At 56.1% G+C, this 17,957-nt stretch overlaps 2 protein-coding genes across 2 annotated transcripts in view; both read right to left on the bottom strand.

The window, feature by feature from the left end:
- The window catches only part of LOC140422583 (solute carrier family 12 member 6), a 539,853-nt gene that overhangs the window by 152,572 nt on the left and 369,324 nt on the right, over positions 1–17,957 (bottom strand). The window lies entirely within an intron of this gene.
- Positions 1–17,957, bottom strand: part of mettl3 (methyltransferase like 3) — a 73,968-nt gene that overhangs the window by 41,664 nt on the left and 14,347 nt on the right. Inside the window, exon 2 of the mRNA XM_072506015.1 lies at positions 14,087–14,289. Coding sequence (XP_072362116.1) covers positions 14,087–14,289 — 203 coding nt within the window. The remainder of the gene's footprint in view (positions 1–14,086; positions 14,290–17,957) is intronic.

Raw genomic sequence — 17,957 nt, 5'->3', positions numbered from 1 at the left:
CTGTATCTAACCCCGTGCTGTACCTGTCCTGGGAGTGTTTGATGGGGACAGTGTAGAGGGAGTTTTACTCTGTATCTGACCCTGTGCTGTACCTGTCCTGGGAGTGTTTGATGGGGAAAGTGTCGAGGGAGCTTTACTCTGTGTCTAACCCCGGGCTGTACCTGTCCTGGGAGTGTTTGATGGGGACACTGTAGAGGGAGCTTTACTCTGTATCTAACGCCGTGCTGTACCTGTCCTGGGAGTGTTTGATGGGGACAGTGTAGAGGGAGCTTTACTCTGTATCTAACCCCGTGCTGTACCTGTCCTGGGAGTGTTTGATGGGGACAGTGTAGAGGGAGCTTTACTCTGTATCTAACCCCGTGCTGTACCTGTCCTGGGAGTGTTTGATGGGGACAGTGTAGAGGGAGCTTTACTCTGTATATAACCACGTGCTGTACCTGTCCTGGGAGTGTTTGATGGGGACAATGGAGAGGGAACTTTACTCTCTATCTAACCACGTGCGGTACCTGCCCTGGGAGTGTTTGATGGGGACAGTGTAGAGGGAGCTTTACTCTGTATCTAACCCCGTGCTGCACTTGTCCTGGGAGTGTTTGATGGGGACAGTGTAGAGGGAGCTTTACTCTGTATATAACCACGTGCTGTACCTGTCCTGGGAGTGTTTGATGGGGACAGTGTAGAGGGAGCTTTACTCTGTATCTAACCCCGTGCTGTACCTGTCCTGGGAGTGTTTCATGGGGACTGTGTAGAGGGAGGTTTACTCTATATCCAACCCCGTGCTGTGCCTGTCCTGCGGGTGTTTGATGGGGACAGTGATGAGGGAGCTTTACTGTGTATCTAATCCCGTGCTGGACCTGTCCTGGGAGTGAATGATGGGGACAATGGAGAGGGAACTTTACTCTCTATCTAACCACGTGCGGTACCTGTGCTGGGAGTGTTTGATGGGGACAGTGTAGAGGGAGCTTTACTCTGTATCTAACCCCGTGCTGCACTTGTCCTGGGAGTGTTTGATGGGGACAGTGTAGAGGGAGCTTTACTCTGTATATAACCACGTGCTGTACCTGTCCTGGGAGTGTTTCATGGGGACTGTGTAGAGGGAGGTTTACTCTGTATCTAACCCCGTGCTGTGCCTGTCCTGTGGGTGTTTGATGGGGACAGTGATGAGGGAGCTTTACTCTGTATCTAACCACGTGCTGTACCTGTCCTGGGAGTGTTTGATGGGGACAGTGTAGAGGGAGCTTTACTCTCTATCTAACCACGTGCGGTAACGGTCCTGGGAGTGTTTGATGGGGACAGTGTAGAGGGAGCTTTACTCTGTATCTAACCCTGTGCTGTACCTGTCCTGAGAGTGTTTGATGGGGACAGTGTCGAGGGAGCTTTCCTCTGTATCTAACACCGTGCTGTACCTGTCCTGAGAGTGTTTGATGAGGACAGTGTCGAGGGAGCTTTACTGTGTATCTAACCCTGTGCTGTACCTGTCCTGCGAGTGTTTGATGGGGACAGTGATGAGGGAGCTTTACTCTGTATCTAACCCCGTGTTGTACCTGTCCTGAGAGTGTTTGATGGGGACAGTGTAGAGGGAGCTTTACTCTGTATCTAACCCCGTGCTGCACCTGTCCTGGGAGTGTTTGATGGGGACAGTGTAGGGGGAGCTTTACTCTGTATCTAACCCCATGCTGTACCTGTCCTGGGAGTGTTTGATGGGGACAATGTAGAGGGAGCTTTACTCTGTATCTAACCCCGTGCTGTACCTGTCCTGGGAGTGTTTGATGGGGACAGTGCAGAGGGAGCTTTACTCTGTATCTAACCCCGTGCTGTACCTGTCCTGGGAGTGTTTGATGGGGACAGTGTAGAGGGAGTTTTACTCTGTATCTGACCCTGTGCTGTACCTGTCCTGGGAGTGTTTGATGGGGAAAGTGTCGAGGGAGCTTTACTCTGTGTCTAACCCCGGGCTGTACCTGTCCTGGGAGTGTTTGATGGGGACACTGTAGAGGGAGCTTTACTCTGTATCTAACGCCGTGCTGTACCTGTCCTGGGAGTGTTTGATGGGGACAGTGTAGAGGGAGCTTTACTCTGTATCTAACCCCGTGCTGTACCTGTCCTGGGAGTGTTTGATGGGGACAGTGTAGAGGGAGCTTTACTCTGTATCTAACCCCGTGCTGTACCTGTCCTGGGAGTGTTTGATGGGGACAGTGTAGAGGGAGCTTTACTCTGTATATAACCACGTGCTGTACCTGTCCTGGGAGTGTTTGATGGGGACAATGGAGAGGGAACTTTACTCTCTATCTAACCACGTGCGGTACCTGCCCTGGGAGTGTTTGATGGGGACAGTGTAGAGGGAGCTTTACTCTGTATCTAACCCCGTGCTGCACTTGTCCTGGGAGTGTTTGATGGGGACAGTGTAGAGGGAGCTTTACTCTGTATATAACCACGTGCTGTACCTGTCCTGGGAGTGTTTGATGGGGACAGTGTAGAGGGAGCTTTACTCTGTATCTAACCCCGTGCTGTACCTGTCCTGGGAGTGTTTCATGGGGACTGTGTAGAGGGAGGTTTACTCTATATCCAACCCCGTGCTGTGCCTGTCCTGCGGGTGTTTGATGGGGACAGTGATGAGGGAGCTTTACTGTGTATCTAATCCCGTGCTGGACCTGTCCTGGGAGTGAATGATGGGGACAATGGAGAGGGAACTTTACTCTCTATCTAACCACGTGCGGTACCTGTGCTGGGAGTGTTTGATGGGGACAGTGTAGAGGGAGCTTTACTCTGTATCTAACCCCGTGCTGCACTTGTCCTGGGAGTGTTTGATGGGGACAGTGTAGAGGGAGCTTTACTCTGTATATAACCACGTGCTGTACCTGTCCTGGGAGTGTTTCATGGGGACTGTGTAGAGGGAGGTTTACTCTGTATCTAACCCCGTGCTGTGCCTGTCCTGTGGGTGTTTGATGGGGACAGTGATGAGGGAGCTTTACTCTGTATCTAACCACGTGCTGTACCTGTCCTGGGAGTGTTTGATGGGGACAGTGTAGAGGGAGCTTTACTCTCTATCTAACCACGTGCGGTAACGGTCCTGGGAGTGTTTGATGGGGACAGTGTAGAGGGAGCTTTACTCTGTATCTAACCCTGTGCTGTACCTGTCCTGAGAGTGTTTGATGGGGACAGTGTCGAGGGAGCTTTCCTCTGTATCTAACACCGTGCTGTACCTGTCCTGAGAGTGTTTGATGAGGACAGTGTCGAGGGAGCTTTACTCTGTATCTAACCCCGTGTTGTACCTGTCCTGAGAGTGTTTGATGGGGACAGTGTAGAGGGAGCTTTACTCTGTATCTAACCCCGTGCTGCACCTGTCCTGGGAGTGTTTGATGGGGACAGTGTAGGGGGAGCTTTACTCTGTATCTAACCCCATGCTGTACCTGTCCTGGGAGTGTTTGATGGGGACAATGTAGAGGGAGCTTTACTCTGTATCTAACCCCGTGCTGTACCTGTCCTGGGAGTGTTTGATGGGGACAGTGCAGAGGGAGCTTTACTCTGTATCTAACCCCGTGCTGTACCTGTCCTGGGAGTGTTTGATGGGGACAGTGTAGAGGGAGCTTTACTCTGTATCTAACCCTGTGCTGTACCTGTCCTGGGAGTGTTTGATGGGGAAAGTGTAGAGGGAGCTTTACTCAGTATCTAACCCCGTGCTGTACCTGTCCTGGGAGTGTTTGCTGGGGACAGTGTAGAGGGAGCTTTACTCTATATCTAACCCCGTGCTCTTTCTGTCCTGGCAGTGTTTGATGGAGACAGGGCAGAGGGAGCTTTACTCTGTATCTAACCCCGGGCTGTACCTGTCCTGGGAGTGTTTGATGGGGACAGGGTAGAGGGGGCTTTACTCTGTCTCTAACCCCGTGCTGTACCTGTCCTGGGAGTGTTTAATGGGGCCAGTGTAGAGTGAGCTTTACCCTGTATCTAACCCCGTGCTGTACCTGTCCTGGGATTGTTTGATGGGGACAGTGTAGAGGGAGCTTTACTCTGTATCTAACCCCGTGCAGTACCTGTCCTGGGAGTGTTTGATGGGGACAGTGTCGAGGGAGCTTTACTCTATAGGGGCAGCACGGTAGCCTTGTGGATAGCACAATTGCTTCATAGCTCCAGGGTCCCAGGTTCGATTCCGGCTTGGGTCACTGTCTGTGCGGAGTCTGCACATCCTCCCCGTGTGTGCGTGGGTTTCCTCCGGGTGCTCCGGTTTCCTCCCACAGTCCAAAGATGTGCAGGTTAGGTGGATTGGCCATGATAAATTGCCCTTAGTGTCCAAAATTGCCCTTAGTGTTGGGTGGGGCGACTGGGTTATGGGGATAGGGTGGAGGTGTTGACCTTGGGTAGGGTGCTCTTTCCAAGAGCCGGTGCAGACTCGATGGGCCGAATGGCCTCCTTCTGCACTGTAAATTCTATGATAATGATAATCTATATCTAACCCCGTGCTGGACCTGTCCTGGGAGTGTTTGATGGGGACAGTGTAGAGGGAGCTTTACTCTGTATCTAACCCCGCGCTGTCCCTGTGCTGGGAGTGTTTGATTGGGACAGTGTCGAGGGAGCTTTACTCTGTATCTCACCCTGTGCTGTACCTGTCCTGGGAGTGTTTCATGGGGACAGTGTAGAGGGAGCTTTACTCTGTATCTAACCCCGTGCTGTACCTGTCCTGCGAGTGTTTGATGGGGACAGTGTAGAGGGAGCTTTACTCTTTATCTAACCCCGTGCTGTACCTGTCCTGGGAGTGTTTGATGGGGACAGTGTAGAGGGAGCTTTACTCTGTATCTAACCCCGTGCTGTACCTGTCCTGGGAGTGTTTGATGGGGACAGTGTAGAGGGAGCTTTACTCTGTATCTAACCCCGTGCAGTACCTGTCAAAGAACAAAGAACAAAGAAATGTACAGCACAGGAACAGGCCCTTCGGCCCTCCAAGCCCGTGCCGACCATACTGCCCGACTAAACTACAATCTTCTACACTTCCTGGGTCCGTATCCTTCTATTCCCATCCTATTCATATATTTGTCAAGATGCCCCTTAAATGTCCCTATCGTCCCTGCCTCCACTACCTCCTCCGGTAGTGAGTTCCAGGCACCCACTACCCTCTGCGTAAAAAACTTGCCTCGTACATCTATTCTAAACTTTGCCCCTCTCACCTTAAACCTATGCCCCCTAGTAATTGACCTGTCCTGGGAGTGTTTGATGGGGACAGTGTAGAGGGAGCTTTACTCTGTATCTAACCCCGTGCTGTACCTGTCCTGGGAGTGTTTGATGGGGACAGTGCTGAGGGAGCTTTACTCTGTATCTAACCCCGTGCAGTACCTGTCCTGGGAGTGTTTGATGGGGACAGTGTAGAGGGAGCTTTACTCTGTATCTAACCCCGTGCTGTACCTGTCCTGGGAGTGTTTGATGGGGACAGTGTAGAGGGAGCTTTACTCTGTATCTAACCCCGCGCTGTACCTGTGCTGGGAGTGTTTGATTGGGACAGTGTCGAGGGAGCTTTACTCTGTATCTAACCCCGTGCTGTACCTGTCCTGGGAGAGTTTCATGGGGACAGTGTCGAGGGAGCTTTACTCTTTATCTAACCCCGTGCTGTACCTGTCCTGGGAGTGTTTGATGGGGACAGTGTAGAGGGAGCTTTACTCTGTATCTAACCCCGTGCTGTACCTGTCCTGGGAGTGTTTGATGGGGACAGTGTAGAGGGAGCTTTACTCTGTATCTAACCCCGTGCTGTACCTGTCCTGGGAGTGTTTGATGGGGACAGTGTAGTGGGAGCTTTACTCTGTATCTAACCGTGTGCTGTACCTGTCCTGGGAGTGTTTGATGGGGACAGTGTAGTGGGAGCTTTACTCTGTATTTAACCCTGTGCTGTACCTTTCCTGGGAGTGTTTGATGGGGACAGTGTAGAGGGAGCTTTACTCTGTATATAACCCCGTGCTGTACCTGTCCTGGGAGTGTTTGATGGGGCAGTGTAGAGGGAGCTTTACTCTGTATCTAACCCCGTGCTGTATCTGTCCTGGGAGTGTTTGATGGGGACAGTGTAGAGGGAGCTTTACTCTGTATCTAACCCCGTGCTGTACCTGTCCTGGGAGTGTTTGATGGGGACAGTGTAGAGGGAGCTTTACTCTCTATCTAACCCCGTGCTGCACCTGTCCTGGGAGTGTTTGCTGGGGACAATGTAGAGGGAGCTTTACTCTGTATATAACCCCGTGCTGTACCTGTCCTGGGAGTGTTTCATGGGGACAGTGTAGAGGGAGCTTTACTCTGTGTCTAACCCCGTGCTGTACCTGTCCTGGGAGTGTTTGATGGGGACAGTGTAGAGGGAGCTTTACTCTGTATCTAACCCCGTGCTGTACCTGTCCTGGGAGTGTTTGATGGGGACAGTGTAGAGGGAGCTTTACTCTCTATCTAACCCCGTGCTGCACCTGTCCTGGGAGTGTTTGCTGGGGACAATGTAGAGGGAGCTTTACTCTGTATATAACCCCGTGCTGTACCTGTCCTGGGAGTGTTTGATGGGGACAGTGTAGAGGGAGCTTTACTCTGTATCTAACCCCGTGCTGTACCTGTCCTGGGAGAGTTTCATGGGGACAGTGTAGAGGGAGCTTTACTCTTTATCTAACCCCGTGCTGTACCTGTCCTGGGAGTGTTTGATGGGGACAGTGTAGAGGGAGCTTTACTCTGTATCTAACCCCGTGCTGTACCTGTCCTGGGAGTGTTTGATGGGGACAGTGTAGAGGGAGCTTTACTCTGTATCTAACCCCGTGCTGTACCTGTCCTGGGAGTGTTTGATGGGGACAGTGTAGTGGGAGCTTTACTCTGTATCTAACCGTGTGCTGTACCTGTCCTGGGAGTGTTTGATGGGGACAGTGTAGTGGGAGCTTTACTCTGTATCTAACCCTGTGCTGTACCTTTCCTGGGAGTGTTTGATGGGGACAGTGTAGAGGGAGCTTTACTCTGTATATAACCCCGTGCTGTACCTGTCCTGGGAGTGTTTGATGGGGCAGTGTAGAGGGAGCTTTACTCTGTATCTAACCCCGTGCTGTATCTGTCCTGGGAGTGTTTGATGGGGACAGTGTAGAGGGAGCTTTACTCTGTATCTAACCCCGTGCTGTACCTGTCCTGGGAGTGTTTCATGGGGACAGAGTAGAGGGAGCTTTACTCTCTATCTAACCCCGTGCTGCACCTGTCCTGGGAGTGTTTGCTGGGGACAATGTAGAGGGAGCTTTACTCTGTATATAACCCCGTGCTGTACCTGTCCTGGGAGTGTTTCATGGGGACAGTGTAGAGGGAGCTTTACTCTGTGTCTAACCCCGTGCTGTACCTGTCCTGGGAGTGTTTGTTGGGGACAGTGTAGAGGGAGCTTTACTCTGTATGTAATCTCGTGCTGTACCTGTCCTGGGAGTGTTTGATGGGGACAGTGTAGAGGGAGCTTTACTCTGTATCTAACCCGGTGCTGTACCTGTCCCGGGAGTGTTTGATGGGGACAGTGTAGAGGGAGCTTTACTCTGTATCTAACCCCGTGCTGTACCTGTCCTGGGAGTGTTTGATGGGGACAGTGTAGTGGGAGCTTTACTCTGTATCTAACCCTGTGCTGTACCTTTCCTGGGAGTGTTTGATGGGGACAGTGTAGAGGGAGCTTTACTCTGTATATAACCCCGTGCTGTACCTGTCCTGGGAGTGTTTGATGGGGCAGTGTAGAGGGAGCTTTACTCTGTATCTAACCCCGTGCTGTATCTGTCCTGGGAGTGTTTGATGGGGACAGTGTAGAGGGAGCTTTACTCTGTATCTAACCCCGTGCTGTACCTGTCCTGGGAGTGTTTGATGGGGACAGTGTAGAGGGAGCTTTACTCTCTATCTAACCCCGTGCTGCACCTGTCCTGGGAGTGTTTGCTGGGGACAATGTAAAGGGAGCTTTACTCTGTATATAACCCCGTGCTGTACCTGTCCTGGGAGTGTTTGATGGCGACAGTGTAGAGGGAGCTTTACTCTGTATCTAACCCCGCGCTGTACCTGTGCTGGGAGTGTTTGATTGGGACAGTGTAGAGGGAGCTTTACTCTGTATCTAACCCCGTGCTGTACCTGTCCTGGGAGTGTTTCATGGGGACAGTGTAGAGGGAGCTTTACTCTGTATCTAACCCCGTGCTGTACCTGTCCTGGGAGTGTTTGATGGGGACAGTGTAGAGGGAGCTTTACTCTTTATCTAACCCCGTGCTGGACCTGTCCTGGGAGTGTTTGATGGGGACAGTGTAGAGGGAGCTTTACTCTGTATCTAACCCCGTGCTGTACCTGTCCTGGGAGTGTTCGATGGGGACAGTGTAGAGGGAGCTTTACTCTGTATCTAACCCCGTGCTGTACCTGTCCTGGGAGTGTTTGATGGGGACAGTGTAGTGGGAGCTTTACTCTGTATCTAACCCTGTGCTGTACCTGTCCTGGGAGTGTTTGATGGGGACAGTGTAGAGGGAGCTTTACTCTGTATCTAACCCCGTGCTGTACCTGTCCTGGGAGTGTTTGATGGGGACAGTGTAGAGGGAGCTTTACTCTGTATCTAACCCCGCGCTGTACCTGTGCTGGGAGTGTTTGATTGGGACAGTGTAGAGGGAGCTTTACTCTGTATCTAACCCCGTGCTGTACTTGTCCTCGGAGTGTTTCATGGGGACAGTGTAGAGGGAGCTTTACTCTGTATCTAACCCCGTGCTGTACCTGTCCCGGGAGTGTTTGATGGGGACAGTGTAGAGGGAGCTTTACTCTGTATCTAACCCCGTGCTGTACCTGTCCTGGGAGTGTTTGATGGGGACAGTGTAGAGGGAGCTTTACTCTCTATCGAACCCCGTGCTGCACCTGTCCTGGGAGTGTTTGATGGGGACAATGTAGAGGGAGCTTTACTCTGTATATAACCCCGTGCTGTACCTGTCCTGGAAGTGTTTCATGGGGACAGTGTAGAGGGAGGTTTACTCTGTGTCTAACCCCGTGCTGTACCTGTCCTGGGAGTGTTTGATGGGGACAGTGTAGAGGGAGCTTTACTCTGTATCTAACCCCGTGCTGTACCTGTCCTGGGAATGTTTGATGGGGACAGTGTAGAGGGAGCTTTACTCTGTATATAACCCCGTGCTGTACCTGTACTGGGAGTGTTTGATGGGGACAGTGTAGAGGGAGCTTTACTCTGTGTCTAACCCCGTGCTGTACCTGTCCTGGGAGTGTTTGATGGGGACAGTGTAGAGGGAGCTTTACTCTGTATCTAACCCCGCGCTGTACCTGTGCTGGGAGTGTTTGATTGGGACAGTGTAGAGGGAGCTTTACTCTGTATCTAACCCCGTGCTGTACCTGTCCTGGGAGTGTTTCATGGGGACAGTGTAGAGGGAGCTTTACTCTGTATCTAACCCCGTGCTGTACCTGTCCTGGGAGTGTTTGATGGGGACAGTGTAGAGGGAGCTTTACTCTTTATCTAACCCCGTGCTGGACCTGTCCTGGGAGTGTTTGATGGGGACAGTGTAGAGGGAGCTTTACTCTGTATCTAACCCCGTGCTGTACCTGTCCTGGGAGTGTTCGATGGGGACAGTGTAGAGGGAGCTTTACTCTGTATCTAACCCCGTGCTGTACCTGTCCTGGGAGTGTTTGATGGGGACAGTGTAGTGGGAGCTTTACTCTGTATCTAACCCTGTGCTGTACCTGTCCTGGGAGTGTTTGATGGGGACAGTGTAGAGGGAGCTTTACTCTGTATCTAACCCCGTGCTGTACCTGTCCTGGGAGTGTTTGATGGGGACAGTGTAGAGGGAGCTTTACTCTGTATCTAACCCCGCGCTGTACCTGTGCTGGGAGTGTTTGATTGGGACAGTGTAGAGGGAGCTTTACTCTGTACCTAACCCCGTGCTGTACTTGTCCTCGGAGTGTTTCATGGGGACAGTGTAGAGGGAGCTTTACTCTGTATCTAACCCCGTGCTGTACCTGTCCTGGGAGTGTTTGTTGGGGACAGTGTAGAGGGAGCTTTACTCTGTATGTAATCTCGTGCTGTACCTGTCCTGGGAGTGTTTGATGGGGACAGTGTAGTGGGAGCTTTACTCTGTATCTAACCCTGTGCTGTACCTTTCCTGGGAGTGTTTGATGGGGACAGTGTAGAGGGAGCTTTACTCTGTATATAACCCCGTGCTGTACCTGTCCTGGGAGTGTTTGATGGGGCAGTGTAGAGGGAGCTTTACTCTGTATCTAACCCCGTGCTGTATCTGTCCTGGGAGTGTTTGATGGGGACAGTGTAGAGGGAGCTTTACTCTGTATCTAACCCCGTGCTGTACCTGTCCTGGGAGTGTTTGATGGGGACAGTGTAGATGGAGCTTTACTCTCTATCTAACCCCGTGCTGCACCTGTCCTGGGAGTGTTTGCTGGGGACAATGTAGAGGGAGCTTTACTCTGTATATAACCCCGTGCTGTACCTGTCCTGGGAGTGTTTCATGGGGACAGTGTAGAGGGAGCTTTACTCTGTGTCTAACCCCGTGCTGTACCTGTCCTGGGAGTGTTTGATGGGGACAGTGTAGAGGGAGCTTTACTCTGTATCTAACCCCGCACTGTACCTCTGCTGGGAGTGTTTGATTGGGACAGTGTAGAGGGAGCTTTACTCTGTATCTAACCCCGTGCTGTACCTGTCCTGGGAGTGTTTCATGGGGACAGTGTAGAGGGAGCTTTACTCTGTATCTAACCCCGCGCTGTACCTGTGCTGGGAGTGTTTGATTGGGACAGTGTAGAGGGAGCTTTACTCTGTATCTAACCCCGTGCTGTACTTGTCCTCGGAGTGTTTCATGGGGACAGTGCAGAGGGAGCTTTACTCTGTATCTAACCCCGTGCTGTACCTGTCCTGGGAGTGTTTGATGGGGACAGTGTAGTGGGAGCTTTACTCTGTATCTAACCCTGTGCTGTACCTTTCCTGGGAGTGTTTGATGGGGACAGTGTAGAGGGAGCTTTACTCTGTATATAACCCCGTGCTGTACCTGTCCTGGGAGTGTTTGGTGGGGCAGTGTAGAGGGAGCTTTACTCTGTATCTAACCCCGTGCTGTATCTGTCCTGGGAGTGTTTGATGGGGACAGTGTAGAGGGAGCTTTACTCTGTATCTAACCCCGTGCTGTACCTGTCCTGGGAGTGTTTGATGGGGACAGTGTAGAGGGAGCTTTACTCTCTATCGAACCCCGTGCTGCACCTGTCCTGGGAGTGTTTGATGGGGACAATGTAGAGGGAGCTTTACTCTGTATATAACCCCGTGCTGTACCTGTCCTGGGAGTGTTTCATGGGGACAGTGTAGAGGGAGCTTTACTCTGTGTCTAACCCCGTGCTGTACCTGTCCTGGGAGTGTTTGATGGGGACAGTGTAGAGGGAGCTTTACTCTGTATCTAACCCCGTGCTGTACCTGTCCTGGGAATGTTTGATGGGGACAGTGTAGAGGGAGCTTTACTCTGTATATAACCCCGTGCTGTACCTGTCCTGGGAGTGTTTGATGGGGACAGTGTAGAGGGAGCTTTACTCTGTGTCTAACCCTGTGCTGTACCTGTCCTGGGAGTGTTTGATGGGGACAGTGTAGAGGGAGCTTTACTCTGTATCTAACCCCGCGCTGTACCTGTGCTGGGAGTGTTTGATTGGGACAGTGTAGAGGGAGCTTTACTCTGTATCTAACCCCGTGCTGTACCTGTCCTGGGAGTGTTTCATGGGGACAGTGTAGAGGGAGCTTTACTCTGTATCTAACCCCGTGCTGTACCTGTCCTGGGAGTGTTTGATGGGGACAGTGTAGAGGGAGCTTTACTCTGTATCTAACCCCGTGCTGTACCTGTCCTGGGAGTGTTCGATGGGGACAGTGTAGAGGGAGCTTTACTCTGTATCTAACCCCGTGCTGTACCTGTCCTGGGAGTGTTTGATGGGGACAGTGTAGTGGGAGCTTTACTCTGTATCTAACCCTGTGCTGTACCTGTCCTGGGAGTGTTTGATGGGGACAGTGTAGAGGGAGCTTTACTCTGTATCTAACCCCGTGCTGTACCTGTCCTGGGAGTGTTTGATGGGGACAGTGTAGAGGGAGCTTTACTCTGTATCTAACCCCGCACTGTACCTGTGCTGGGAGTGTTTGATTGGGACAGTGTAGAGGGAGCTTTACTCTGTATCTAACCCCGTGCTGTACTTGTCCTCGGAGTGTTTCATGGGGACAGTGTAGAGGGAGCTTTACTCTGTATCTAACCCCGTGCTGTACCTGTCCTGGGAGTGTTTGTTGGGGACAGTGTAGAGGGAGCTTTACTCTGTATGTAATCTCGTGCTGTACCTGTCCTGGGAGTGTTTGATGGGGACAGTGTAGAGGGAGCTTTACTCTGTATCTAACCCCGTGCTGTACCTGTCCCGGGAGTGTTTGATGGGGTCAGTGTAGAGGGAGCTTTACTCTGTATCTAACCCCGTGCTGTACCTGTCCTGGGAGTGTTTGATGGGGACAGTGTAGTGGGAGCTTTACTCTGTATCTAACCCTGTGCTGTACCTTTCCTGGGAGTGTTTGATGGGGACAGTGTAGAGGGAGCTTTACTCTGTATATAACCCCGTGCTATACCTGTCCTGGGAGTGTTTGATGGGGCAGTGTAGAGGGAGCTTTACTCTGTATCTAACCCCGTGCTGTATCTGTCCTGGGAGTGTTTGATGGGGACAGTGTAGAGGGAGCTTTACTCTGTATCTAACCCCGTGCTGTACCTGTCCTGGGAGTGTTTGATGGGGACAGTGTAGAGGGAGCTTTACTCTCTATCTAACCCCGTGCTGCACCTGTCCTGGGAGTGTTTGCTGGGGACAATGTAGAGGGAGCTTTACTCTGTATATAACCCCGTGCTGTACCTGTCCTGGGAGTGTTTCATGGGGACAGTGTAGAGGGAGCTTTACTCTGTGTCTAACCCCGTGCTGTACCTGTCCTGGGAGTGTTTGATGGGGACAGTGTAGAGGGAGCTTTACTCTGTATCTAACCCCGCGCTGTACCTGTGCTGGGAGTGTTTGATTGGGACAGTGTAGAGGGAGCTTTACTCTGTATCTAACCCCGTGCTGTACCTGTCCTGGGAGTGTTTGATGGGGACAGTGTAGAGGGAACTTTACTCTGTATCTAACCCGTGCTGTACCTGTCCTGGGAGTGTTTGTTGGGGACAGTGTAGAGGGAGCTTTACTCTGTATCTAACCCCGTGCTGTATCTGTCCTGGGAGTGTTTGATGGGGACAGTGTAGAGGGAGCTTTACTCTGTATCTAACCCCGCGCTGTACCTGTGCTGGGAGTGTTTGATTGGGACAGTGTAGAGGGAGCTTTACTCTGTATCTAACCCCGTGCTGTACCTGTCCTGGGAGTGTTTGATGGGGACAGTGTAGAGGGAGCTTTACTCTTTATCTAACCCCGTGCTGTACCTGTCCTGGGAGTGTTGGATGGGGACAGTGTAGAGGGAGCTTTACTCTGTATCTAACCCCGTGCTGTACCTGTCCTGGGAGTGTTTGATGGGGACAGTGTAGGGGAGCTTTACTCTGTATCTAACCCCGTGCTGTACCTGTCCTGGGAGTGTTTGATGGGGAGAGTTTAGAGGGAGCTTTACTCTGTATCTTACCCCGTGCTGTACCTGTCCTGGGAGTGTTTGATGGGGACAGTGTAGAGGGAGCTTTACTCTGTATCTATCCGCGTGCTGTACCTGCCCGGGGAGTGTTTGATGGGGACAGTGTAGAGGGAGTTATGGCGGGCGAGAGGGAGGGACGGTGGGAGGGAGGGAGGGATGGCGGGCGAGAGGGAGGGATGGCGTGCGAGAGGGAGGGATGGCGTGCGAGAGGGAGGGATGGCGGGCAGAGAGGGAGGGAGGGATGGCGGGCGAGAGGGAGGGATGGCGTGCGAGAGGGAGGGATGGCGGGCAGGGAGGGACGGCGGGAGGGAGGGACGGCGGGAGGGAGGGACGGCGGGAGGGAGGGATGGTGGGCGGGGAGGGAGGGATGGTGGGCGGGGAGGGAGGGAGGGATGGCGGGCGAGAGGGAGGGATGGCGTGCGAGAGGGAGGGATGGCGGGCAGGGAGGGACGGCGGGAGGGAGGGACGGAGGAGGGGCGGTGGGGTGATGAAGTATCTCACCATCAGCAGAGTGTTGAGGATCGCCAGCGAGTCGGTGGGAAGCAGCAGGCTGGGGTCTGAGAGATATTCCAGAATCTTCTTTTCGAGCTGGGGGTGGGTCTTGCCATCGTGCTCCTGGGCGAGGGGTCTGGGTGGGGGAGTGTGCACCGCGGGGACTGGACTGTCGCAGCGCAGCGTCGGACTCAGCGCCCCCTCCGACTGACCTGTGAGGGCACCAGGAGGAAGAGGGGTTACCAAGGGAGCCGCACTCACTCAGCACCATGCTCCCTCAACAACCTACTCGACACCCACTCCCTCCCCGACGCTCCCTCAACAACCTACTCGACACCCACTCCCTCCCCGTCTCCCCCTCCGTCCCCCCATCCACCTCCCGCTCCGTCCCCCCATCCACCTCCCCCTCCGTCCCCCCATCCACCTCTCCCTCCCCGACTCCCCCTCCGTCCCCCCATCCACCTCCCCCTCCGTCCCCCCATCCACCTCTCCCTCCCCGACTCCCCCTCCGTCCCCCCATCCACCTCTCCCTCCCCGACTCCCCCTCCGTCCCCCCATCCATCTCTCCCTCCCCGACTCCCCCTCCGTCCCCCCATCCACCTCTCCCTCCCCGACTCCCCCTCCGTCCCCCCATCCATCTCTCCCTCCCCGACTCCCCCCCCGTCCCCCCATCCATCTCTCCCTCCCCGACTCTCCCTCCGTCCCCCCATCCACCTCTCCCTCCGTCCCCCCATCCACCTCTCCCTCCCCGACTCCCCCCCCGTCCCCCCATCCACCTCTCCCTCCCCGACTCTCCCTCCGTCCCTCCATCCACCTCTCCCTCCCCGACTCCCCCTCCGTCCCCCCATCCACCTCTCCCTCCCCGACGCTCCCTCCGTCCCCCCATCTACCTCTCCCTCCGTCCACCCATCCATCTCTCCCTCCCCGACTCTCCCTCCGTCCCCCCATCCATCTCTCCCTCCCCGACTCCCCCTCCGTCCCCCCATCCACCTCTCCCTCCCCGACTCCCCCTCCGTCCCCCCATCCACCTCTCCCTCCCCGACTCCCCCTCCGTCCCCCATCCACCTCTCCCTCCCCGACTCCCCCTCCGTCCTCCCATCCACCTCTCCCTCCCCGACTCCCCCTCCGTCCCCCCATCCACCTCTCCCTCCCCGACTCCCCCTCCGTCCCCCCATCCACCTCTCCCTCCCCGACTCCCCCTCCGTCCCCCCATCCACCTCTCCCTCCCCGACTCCCCCTCCGTCCCCCCATCCACCTCTCCCTCCCCGACTCCCCCTCCGTCCCCCCATCCACCTCTCCCTCCCCGACTACCCCTCCGTCCCCCCATCCATCGCTCCCTCCCCGACTCCCCCTCCGTCCCCCCATCCATCTCTCCTTCCCCGACTCCCCCTCCATCCCCCATCCACCTCTCCCGCCCCGACTCCCCCTCCGTCCCCCCATCCACCTCTCCCTCCCCGACTCCCCCTCCGTCCCCCCATCCACCTCTCCCTCCCCGACTCCCCCTCCGTCCCCCCATCCATCTCTCCCTCCCCGACTCCCCCTCCGTCCCCCCATCCACCTCTCCCTCCCCGACTCCCCCTCCGTCCCCCCATCCATCTCTCCCTCCCCGACTCCCCCTCCGTCCCCCCATCCATCTCTCCCTCCCCGACTCCCCCTCCGTCCTCCCATCCACCTCTCCCTCCCCGACTCCCCCTCCGGCCCCCCATCCACCTCTCCCTCCCCGACACCCCCTCCGTCCCCCCATCCACCTCTCCCTCCCCGACTCTCCCTCCGTCCCCCCATCCACCTCTCCCTCCCCGACACTCCCTCCGTCCCCCCATCCACCTCTCCCTCCCCGACTCCCCCTCCGTCCCCCCATCCATCTCTCCCTCCCCGACTCCCCCTCCGTCCCCCCATCCACCTCTCCCTCCCCGACTCCCCCTCCGTCCCCCCATCCACCTCTCCCTCCGTCCCCCCATCCACCTCTCCCTCCCCGACCCCCCCTCCGTCCCCCCATCCACCTCTCCCTGCCCGACTCCCCCTCCGTCCCCCCATCCACCTCTCCCTCCCCGACTCCCCCTCCGTCCCCCCATTCACCTCTCCCTCCCCGACACTCCCTCCGTCCCCCCATCCACCTCTCCCTCCCCGACTCCCCCTCCGTCCCCCCATCCACCTCTCCCTCCCCGACTCCCCCTCCGTCCCCCCATCCACCTCTCCCTCCCCGACTCCCCCTCCGTCCCCCCATCCATCTCTCCCTCCCCGACTCCCCCTCCGTCCCCCCATCCACCTCTCCCTCCCCGACTCCCCCTCCGTCCCCCCATCCATCTCTCCCTCCCCGAGCCCCTCCGTCCCCCCATCCACCTCTCCCTCCCCGACTCCCCCTCCGTCCCCCCATCCATCTCTCCCTCCCCGACTCCCCTTCCGTCCCCCCATCCACCTCTCCCTCCCCGATGCTCCCTCTTCCTCCCATCCACCTCCCCCTCCGTCCCCCCATCCACCTCTCCCTCCCCGACTCCCCCTCCGTCCCCCCATCCATCTCTCCCTCCGTCCCCCCCTCCATCTCTCCCTCCCCGACTCTCCCTCCGTCCCCCCATCCACCTCTCCCTCCCCGACTCCCCCTCCGTCCCCCCATCCACCTCTCCCTGCCCGACTCCCCCTCCGTCCCCCCATCCACCTCTCCCTCCCCGACTCTCCGTCCGTCCCCCAATCCATCTCTCCCTCCCCGACTCTCCCTCCGTCCCCCCATCCATCTCTCCCTCCGTCCCCCCATCCATCACTCCCTCCCCGACTCTCCCTCCTTCCCCCCATCCACCTCTCCCTCCCCGACTCTCCCTCCGTCCCCCCATCCATCACTCCCTCCCCGACTCTCCCTCCTTCCCCCCATCCACCTCTCCCTCCCCGACACTCCCTCCGTCCCCCCATCCACCTCTCCCTCCCCGACTCTGCTCCGTCCCCCCATCCATCTCTCACTCCCCGACGCTCCCTCCTTCCCCCCATCCATCTCTCCCTCCCCGACACTCCCTCCGTCCCCCCATCCACCTCTCCCTCCATCCCCCCATCCATCTCTCCCTCCCCGACTCTCCCTCCTTCCCCCCATCCACCTCTCCCTCCCCGACACTCCCTCCGTCCCCCCATCCACCTCTCCCTCCGTCCCCCCATCCATCTCTCCCTCCCAAACTCTCCCTCCTTCCCCCCATCCACCTCTCCCTCCCCGACACTCCCTCCGTCCCCCCCATCCACCTCTCCCTCCCCGACTCCCCCTCCGTCCCTCCATCCACCTCTCCCTCCGTCCCCCCATCCATCTCTCCCTCCCCGACTATCCCTCCTTCCCCCCATCCACCTCTCCCTCCCTGACACTCCCTCCGTCCCCCCATCCACCTCTCCCTCCCCGACTCCCCCTCCGTCCCCCCATCCACCTCTCCCCTCCCCGACTCTCCCTCCGTCCCCCGTCCATCTCTCACTCCCCGACGCTCCCTCCTTCCCCCATCCATCTCTCCCTCCCCGACACTCCCTCCGTCCCCCCCATCCACCTCTCTCTCTCTCTCAGTCCCCTCTCTGTCCCTCACCCCTCTCTCTCTCTCTCTCTCTCTCTCAGTCCCTCACCCCTCTATCTCTCTCTCTCAGTCCCCTCTCTGTTGCTCACCCCTCTCTCTCTCTCTCAGTCCCCTCTCTGTCCCTCACCCCTCTCTCTCTCTCTCAGTCCCTCACCCCTCTCTCTCTCTCTCTCAGTCCCTCACCCCTCTCTCTCTCTCTCTCAGTCCCCTCTGTATCTCACCCCTCTCTCTCTCTCTCTCTCAGTCCCCTCTCTGTCCCTCACCCCTCTCTCTCTCTCTCTCTCTCTCAGTTCCCTCTCTGTCCCTCACCCCTCTCTCTCTCTCTCTCTCTCTCAGTCCCCTCTCTG

The sequence above is a fragment of the Scyliorhinus torazame genome, chromosome 5 (assembly GCF_047496885.1).
Source record: "Scyliorhinus torazame isolate Kashiwa2021f chromosome 5, sScyTor2.1, whole genome shotgun sequence".
NCBI lineage: Eukaryota > Metazoa > Chordata > Chondrichthyes > Carcharhiniformes > Scyliorhinidae > Scyliorhinus > Scyliorhinus torazame.
This window is presented reverse-complemented; position numbering and strand designations above follow the sequence as displayed.